Source organism: Procambarus clarkii, chromosome 59 (genome assembly GCF_040958095.1).
Source record: "Procambarus clarkii isolate CNS0578487 chromosome 59, FALCON_Pclarkii_2.0, whole genome shotgun sequence".
In the NCBI taxonomy this organism is placed as follows: Eukaryota; Metazoa; Arthropoda; class Malacostraca; order Decapoda; family Cambaridae; genus Procambarus; species Procambarus clarkii.
Window position 1 is genome coordinate 29,621,187 of NC_091208.1, and position 8,987 is coordinate 29,630,173.

Consider the following 8,987-nt stretch of genomic DNA (forward strand, 5'->3'; position numbering starts at 1 on the left):
GCTTTCAGGACTTTGCAGGCGATGAGTCACAATAACGTGGCTGAAGTATGTTGACCAGACCACACACTAGAAATTGAAGGGACGACGACGTTTCGGTCCGTCCTGGACCATTCTCAAGTCGATTGTGATGAGGAGGTAGGGACAGGCAATAAATAGGCAAGAGAGAGCTGAGGAGGAAAGTCAGGTGTAGGGGATAGTAGTAATGTGTTTCTACTACTGTGTTTCAGGACTTTGTTAATTTGTTAAGTCAATAGGATTTTCATAATTCATTTAAGTGTCCTTTCAGCCAGTGCTAATGAAACACCCATATTAAATTCCACTACTGATCTACTGCAGGTTGTCTTTGCAAGCATATCAACAGTGTCATGCTCTCACACGCCAACATATGAAGATATGCAAAGGAATTTATATTTCAAATTTCTTTGGCAGCTAAAACTCTCAAGTATTACCGGCCATTTTTTGGGGTGTTACTTCTATGATCAGTGACGGCCAGCAGCGCCCTCTGGATGTCACAGTTAGCTGTGCCAGTCATTGGTGCTAGTGATTGGTGCCAGGGACTGGACGCCAGTGATTGGTGCCAGGGACTGGACGCCAGTGATTGGTGCCAGGGACTGGACGCCAGTGATTGGTGCCAGGGACTGGACGCCAGTGATTGGTGCCAGGGACTGGACGCCAGTGATTGGTGCCAGGGACTGGACGCCAGTGATTGGTGCCAGGGACTGGACGCCAGTGATTGGTGCCAGGGACTGGACGCCAGTGATTGGTGCCAGGGACTGGACGCCAGTGATTGGTGCCAGGGACTGGACGCCAGTGATTGGTGCCAGGGACTGGACGCCAGTGATTGGTGCCAGGGACTGGACGCCAGTGATTGGTGCCAGGGACTGGACGCCAGTGATTGGTGCCAGGGACTGGACGCCAGTGATTGGTGCCAGGGACTGGACGCCAGTGATTGGTGCCAGGGACTGGACGCCAGTGATTGGTGCCAGGGACTGGACGCCAGTGATTGGTGCCAGGGACTGGACGCCAGTGATTGGTGCCAGGGACTGGACGCCAGTGATTGGTGCCAGGGACTGGACGCCAGTGATTGGTGCCAGGGACTGGACGCCAGTGATTGGTGCCAGGGACTGGACGCCAGTGATTGGTGCCAGAGACTGGACGCCAGTGATTGGTGCCAGAGACTGGACGCCAGTGATTGGTGCCAGAGACTGGACGCCAGTGATTGGTGCCAGAGACTGGACGCCAGTGATTGGTGCCAGAGACTGGACGCCAGTGATTGGTGCCAGAGACTGGACGCCAGTGATTGGTGCCAGAGACTGGACGCCAGTGATTGGTGCCAGAGACTGGACGCCAGTGATTGGTGCCAGAGACTGGACGCCAGTGATTGGTGCCAGAGACTGGACGCCAGTGATTGGTGCCAGAGACTGGACGCCAGTGATTGGTGCCAGAGACTGGACGCCAGTGATTGGTGCCAGAGACTGGACGCCAGTGATTGGTGCCAGAGACTGGACGCCAGTGATTGATGCCAGAGACTGGACGCCAGTGATTGGTGCCAGAGACTGGACGCCAGTGATTGGTACCAGAGACTGGACGCCAGTGATTGGTACCAGGAGACTGGACGCCAGTGATTGGTGCCACACACCAAGACAAGGAAGAGACGGACAGACGCTCCAAAAGGCGTCGAGGAAGGAGAGGTCCCGGGCGCCATATTGTTAAGAGACACCCGCCCTCACCCCACACTGGAGGCAAGAGCCTTCCCCCTATGTTACCAGGCTCTGTGCTGTGGAGCCAACTGTACACTGGTACTAAGTGATCCACAGTGACTTTCATAACCAGTGTATATAATGAGAAAACATTTATATGAGTGGTCTGGACGCTTAGAATGTCAGTGCCAGGAAGGAGCAGCAGACGCATACCCCGCCGTTGACGAGAGACGAGTGCCGAGGGTTCAGCAGCGCGCTTGCATATATAGACTCGATGGAGAGTTGCCAGACGCCACCAGCTGCAATGTACAAGTTTTCCAAGTTGACATATAACATTATTTGACTGATATTTCCTGTCATATAGGAATATTATTTACTTTACGGGTGATTGCAGGCTTGTGCACACCTGCTGGGAGGCAGGAGCGTTGGACGATGAGAAAGAGGATTTGGTTCATCATATTTATGTATTTTTTCCCTAAGTTGGTACATTGTAGTTTTGTGTATTAAATGTTAGCCTCGTTGTACCAGGCGTTTTCCTCTTGCCACTGTTGATGGGTCACTATGATAAGTGCCCCCCCCCCCCTGGCTGCTACGACAAAACTACGACAATATTGATAACTGAGAGCTGGATAGAACTTAAATTGTGTATAGAAATGAAAGGAGTGCTGCCCATGTCTTGGGCAGTAGACCCGACACACCGAAACTACGACGTTGGAACAAGTTTTAACACCACCTAACCAGTTATAACAACCAATATAGCAAGTTGTAACAACGTTCTAATACGTCATAAACACGTTAAGCCAAGATGGAACAACTTTATTACAAGTTGTAACAAGCGGAAAATAGCGACAGTTACGGTTTGTGTTTCCAGGGCGGCCCCTTCCGTCCGGGGCAGGAGGCGTCGTGGGAGGACTTGTTAGGGCTGTTGCAGCCACAACAGCTGTCATTAGTGGTGCTGCTGTTGTGGTATATTGGTTTGTAATTTGACTGTGGAGAGGCACTTTATTTAGGCACTTTAGGAGGCCTGGTCGACGACCGGGCCGCGGGGACACTAAGCCCCGGAAGCACCTCAAGGTAGCCTCAAGGTAGGCAAGAGAACTTCCTCACAAGAGGTTCCCCTATAGTGAGGACCCCTGACTTGACTATTGACTACTGAGACTTGACCCCTGGGGACTCCCAGACGCGCGTCTGGGAGTCCCCAGGACGATGGTTCGATCCCCGTCCTACTCCAAACATTTCCCATAATTTTTCTGTTCCGACTGAATCCTGTGAAGACAACTCTCTTAACTTAACGACTTTCCGATCATTTCTTTAGTCTTTCTCCTGTTAACCTCATTAACTTGAACGGAAATGTTACTCTCCAGATGTTGCCGGAACACGTCAAGCATCTTGATCTTGTTGCCGGGACAACCGCGGACATCTTCAAGTGAAAACTACATTGTTTCCTCCAAGGAGTGCTGGACCAACCGGGCTGTGGTGGGTATGTGGGCCTGCGGGCCGCTCCAAGCAACAGCCTGGTGGACCAAACTCTCACAAGTCTGGCCTCTGGCCGGGCTTGGGGAGTAGAACAACTCCCAGAACCCCATTAAGCAGGTATCTACGTGTCCCGTGACGAAACCTTTACATCCTTTCTTAATCTTGGCGATTAATTCTGTATTAAACAGTGTACGAGCCTGGAGATGTCCCTACACGGTGGTGACTGCCCCCCCTCCACTCTGCCCTCCCCCCCCATTCTCCCCCTCACCGGGAGCCCCACCAACTCCCCCCCCCCATTAACCACTAAGCACCCCCCCATTCCCCACCCAGACATAACAGCCCTCTCCACCCCACTCTTACAGCAGTATCCACTCACAGACCACCTCGCTAGACAGTCTCCCCAGCACGCCCCCAGCACGGTCCAGCACGCCCCCAGCATGCCCCAGCACACCCCCAGCACGCCCCCAGCACACCCCCTGCACGGCCCATCACGCCTCCAGCACACCCCCCAGCACGCCCCCCCCTCCCCCCAGGACGCCCTGTTGGAAATTTCCAACACTGACACACTACCATTGTATTATAATGCATCATTATTGTATACTAATTACAGTAGTTATTAATTCCACTAACGGTAGTGTTAACATAAATTAATATTTCTTTATCTGAGCCTATTGCTAATATTCTCACGACATCGAGAGGCAGGATTGCGTCAGATAATGTCCATCTAAACATATTTATTTCCAATATGTTAGAGAATTGAATGTGGTTCTCTAAATTGATCAGTATTCCGTACAATAATTAACTACGGATAATATAGCTCCCAATAATTAAAAACCGAGAGTTATTAACCGAGATTATTATCAAGTAGCAGTTTTATCCGTTACGTACGAATGCTATGGAGGAAATAAAATCTCTCTCCATTTCTCGATTAACACCATTTAACGAGAATATCATATTATTTAATTCCCTATAATTGCAACCCGGTTCTCATTAACGCATTACATCAGCAATTACGCGGAAAAGAATTATCCATGATTATTAAATTCTGTTGTGAATGTGTGAGACGAGTTGAGGGAGGGAGGCGGAGAGACGCCATTGTTCGCCTTTAGTTACCACGCCATGAGGACGTGGCTCGCCTCTGAGTTATCAAGCAACGCCAACAATCACATCGTGCGTGAGAGTCGAAATTCCATCAATTCTACGTTAGGCCCTTGCAGTTAATCGGCCTAGGAGCGTGCAATTGCTCCAGTAGCAATCTAAGGATTGCTTCGGTGGACGACCAGCAGGTTAAGTGCCCTAGTATTAGTTATATCATGAGATCTCTAGGTATATCCTTTTACTGTGCACTGTATCATTACGCCACGCGACCTCCTCAAACATTAAGTATGTCCATAAGGAATTAAGTTTATTCCTTCTATGGCATAGTGAGGATACTAGATAGTAGGTGTAAACAATTAGTATATTCAGGTGAAATTTCAGCTTGTGTTGTAAGCGGTCGTGGTCTTCATGTTCCCTCGCCACGCTCGAGCACACGTGTTGCAGCAAGTAGCAGACGACGCCATCACACCTCTACCTCTCCGGTCACTATTACAGCTAGGCACCTGAACCCTTTTCTATTGTTTCTTTGATTGAGAAAACTCTAGAATCGATTATCAGTCGAAGACATTTAGTTTATTTGAGATATCTAACGTAATATGATAGCCTCATAAAAGTCAAATGAGAATAATTTCATGGTTAATCAACATATAATCTGTTTACCATTAATCAATTTATCTAATGTTTCTTAATATAGTATTTAGTAGAAATTACTAATTTTATTCGAGGAAGAACCAGCCTCGATGAAGCGTACTGGGAGTAGATTACTTCTGGTATTAACCCCCCCATTTTGTGGAGGACGGAAAGTTTATTCTCGAACATTAATATTATACAGCCCATAGAAGTTTAAAGAATAATCTTTAATAGTTTCCTATCCATAGGCACTGGTATTTCAGTCATTATCATTTAACTTTATCTGTTTCCCTTTTCAGTCAAAATAGGGTGGTCCTTCGATTAATTTAAATTAATATATTAATTAAATATCACTCAGTTAATAGAGAGTAAGCTTTCTTCCCAACACGCCCCAGCACGCCCCCAGCACGCCCCCCAGCACGACCCAGCACGCCCCCCAGCACGACCCAGCACGCCCCCCAGCACGACCCCAGCCTCCCTCTCACATGCCCGCCACCCTCCAGAGCCGCCAAGACCAGTGACACCTGGCTGAGAGCCTCGATGCTCAGCACACAAATGAAGATGGTGTTGCAACCAAGGCAGAGGAACTGCGAGATAAATTACAGTAAAGGAGGGCAGATATAGCACCTATGGTAGAGATACAGAGGACTATACAGGCAATAAATGCCACAATTCCCAGAGAACAACAGTAAGATTAGACCCAAATGTCTGGGAGGGAACTCCGGACATTGTCCAGCAGGCTGTAGAAAGCCATTATACAAGATCAAAGTTACTTGTCCTGGTAATTTTAACTATTAAATAATACATTGATAAAATGCCTCCTAAAACTAAGAGGAGACGTGTAGAGCAAAGCTTTTAGAGACCGTGGTGAGGGAGTGAGAGAGTTATCAAGGGAACGCGCCAAGCCATTACGACTATATAGCACTGGGAAGGGGTCAGGATTAGGATTATGGATGGGATGGGACGAGGGGAAGGAATGGTGCCCAACCACTTGGACGGTCGGGGATTGAACGCCGACCTGTATGAAGCGAGACCGTCGCTCTACCGTCCGCCCCAAGTGGTTGTCTGGCAATGTCTGTGGTAGAAAATAATATAAAAGGTTCAGTAGGATATGACTGCAAGGTTAAAGGAGCAAAGACGCTTAGAGATTATGTTAGGAACAGAAGAGAACCAAAACACGTAATGAGAGAGGAATAAGTATGTGAGAGAGAGAAGAGAAGCAGAGAAGCAATATACAATATACAGTTGGGAGTCGGTCGGCCGAGCGGACAGCACGCTGGACTTGTGATCCTGTGGTCCTGGGATCGATCCCAGGCGCCGGCGAGAAACATTGGGCAGAGTTTCTTTCACCCTATTCACTTGTTACCTAGCAGTAAAATAGGTACCTGGGTGTTAGTCAGCTGTCACGGGCTGCTTCCTGGGGGTGGAGGCCTGGTCGAGGACCGGGCCGCGGGGACACTAAAAAAAATCCCCGAAATCATCTCAAGATAACCTCAAGATAACAATTAGTTGAGTCCAAGACAAAGGACCAACCTAAAACAGCCACACAAGACACTGATGACGGTGAAGGCAGATCATGCTCAAGAAATCAATCAGAAAATACTGAAGCAGCGTGATCAATTAATCTGGCATCGCAGACATAAACCATTCACGTGATTTCATTGTGCAATTCCATTAAAGATTTATAATAAAAATACTATTATAAAACAGAATAGAGAAGTCAAGACTGTATTTTTCTTGACTGCCAGAGAGTATTTGACAGTCCGGCAAGCGTGGTTTTAATTAAAACATGAAAAATCAAGCAGGCAGAACTGGACCAGTGCTGGAACATGCTGGCCATCTCTCTGGTAAGGAACACGGAGGATACTTTCCTACCACGAACAAATCCACAAGGGCCGTGCTGAGGCTTCGAACTTACGCCCGGAATGATCCCAGTCTTTCCTACCATATCTGGAGAACGGCAGAACAGGAACCAGAGCAGCGACAAGATACTTCCTGACTGCCTCGACGACTGGTACCGGGGCCCAGTCAATCCTTGATGTAAGTCAACGCCCTCACAGATCATCTTGACTCACCTGTAGCCTCGAGAGAACACGCGAAATTGCTGAGGATAATTTGACAGGAAGATGATAGCGGGTAACTAGAGGGAGATACAGAGACGCTCTAGAGTGTCTGTATCTCCCTGTAGTCCTGTAATCTTCGGACTGATTGATGTTGTCATCAACGCTGACAAATATAACATAATGAGAGGGGGGAGACGACCCCCAGGGTCAACAGGCGCTGACAGACGACCCCCAGGGTCAGCAGGCGCTGACAGACGATCCCCAGGGTCAGCAGGCGCTGACAGACGACCCCCAGGGTCAGCAGGCGCTGACAGACGATCCCCAGGGTCAGCAGGCGCTGACAGACGACCCCCAGGGGTTGAAAGACGACCCCCAGGGGTTGAAAGACGACCCCCAGGGGTTGAAAGACGACCCCCAGGGGTTGAAAGACGACCCCCAGGGGTTGAAAGACGACCCCCAGGGGTTGAAAGACGACCCCCAGGGGTTGAAAGACGACCCCCAGGGGTTGAAAGACGACCCCCAGGGGTTGAAAGACGACCCCCAGGGGTTGAAAGACGACCCCCAGGGTCAGCAGGCGCTGACAGACGACCCCCAGGGTCAGCAGGCGCTGACAGACGACCCCCAGGGTCAGCAGGCGCTGACAGACGACCCCCAGGGTCAGCAGGCGCTGACAGACGACCCCTAGGGTCAGCAGGCGCTGACCCCGGCCCTGACGCTGCCCTGAGGAAAAATCCGGAGTCGGAGTCCCTAAGGCAGTTTGTAGCTGTTTACAGCCACATTCTGGCAACTCCTGCGATGACACTGGTGCCAAGCGTATCGGCGCCGGTCCTTCCCTTGGATCACATCGGTGGCGTGGAGAGGGTGGATCTGCTGCATGGGCAACAGCTGGTCCTCCATAATTACTGCCCAGGCCTGTGCCCTGGAGAGGACACTCCAGCGTCGCCTTGGCGATGGCTGAACACAGGATGCATGCGACAGTTACCGGTAATAAGCCTACCACTCAGTTGGCGTAGAGTGAGGCGCCAGGGGCTGCTTCCGTCGGTGGGAGAAATCATCCAATTTCATAGGACAGCTACCGCCCGCCTCAAGCTGGGTAGCCCCCAGCCAATAAGGTGCTGTCCTGCCACGGTCCGCCTGCTCCACTGGGTGCGTGGGGCTTAGGCCACAATCCAACAAGCGGATCATCAACAATGCACCAGGCAAAAGAAAACAACCACGGGGCCACCCGGCTCTCAAACTGGGCACGTGGAAGGTAAGGACCATGACACCGGGTCTCTTGGAAGATCAACTGGAAGTGAACGACGTCTGTAAGACAGCTGTGATTAACTTTAAACTACCCAGGCTCCAGATGGACATAGTCGCCCTGCAGGAGACACGTCTGCCTGCGACTGGCAGCATACGGGAGGACTTTACCTTCTTCTGGCAGGGCAAACCACCAAAAGAGGTAAGGGAGCATGATGTTGGCTTTGCCATCAGGAACAGGTTGTTAGGGTCCATAGTACCGCCCACGAAGGGGTCTGCAAATATCATCAAACTGCAACTTCATACAGCAGCAGGAATGGTCAGCCTCATCAATGCCTATGTACCAACACTGACCTCCTCTACCGAAGCGAAGGACAAGTTCTATGATGACCTCGGCCTAACTCTCAGAGACATACCTCAACAAGAGCAAGTCTTCCTCCTAGGAGATTTTAATGCAAGAGTTGGTTCTGATAGCAGCTCTTGGCCTTCCTGCCTGGGCCAGTTTGGATTTGGGAAGATGAATGAGTGGGCAGCGCCTCCTGGAGTTCTGCTGTCGTCATGATCCGGTACAACCAAGCCAAGATCCAGCACAAGGTTTCCTAAAGACAACCAAGGTCTAAACATTGGCACCAACTCGACCAGGTGCTTACGGGATGTAGCACTCTGAGAACCGACAAACTGACCCGCAGCTTCCAGAGCGCAAATTGTGACACCGACCACTCTCTCGTCGTTTGCAGAGTAAAGTTCCAGCCCCGGAAAATCCACAAAGCAAAGAAGG

At 50.2% G+C, this 8,987-nt stretch overlaps 2 protein-coding genes across 2 annotated transcripts; both read left to right on the top strand.

Moving 5' to 3' along the window:
• Positions 1–5,975: 5,975 nt before the first annotated feature.
• LOC138353786 (sperm acrosomal protein FSA-ACR.1-like) lies at positions 5,976–7,652 on the top strand. The gene is made up of 2 exons (XM_069307187.1): positions 5,976–6,083; positions 7,155–7,652. The coding sequence occupies exons 1-2, from the start codon at positions 5,976–5,978 to the stop codon at positions 7,650–7,652; spliced, it is 606 nt and encodes a 201-aa protein (XP_069163288.1).
• Positions 7,653–8,228: 576 nt separating this feature from the next.
• On the top strand, positions 8,229–8,771 carry LOC138353787 (craniofacial development protein 2-like). The gene has a single exon (XM_069307189.1). It carries the CDS (start codon positions 8,229–8,231, stop codon positions 8,769–8,771), a length of 543 nt encoding a protein of 180 aa, XP_069163290.1.
• The last annotated feature ends 216 nt before the right edge of the window (positions 8,772–8,987 follow it).

Coding starts and splice junctions, on each gene's coding strand:
- LOC138353786 (XM_069307187.1), top strand. CDS start 5,976: ATGTCTGTGGTAGAAAATAATATAAAAGGTTCAGTAGGATATGACTGC. Junction 6,084..7,154: donor ACAGAAGAGAACCAAAACAC/GTAATGAGAGAG, acceptor ACATAATGAGAG/GGGGGAGACGACCCCCAGGG.
- LOC138353787 (XM_069307189.1), top strand. CDS start 8,229: ATGACACCGGGTCTCTTGGAAGATCAACTGGAAGTGAACGACGTCTGT.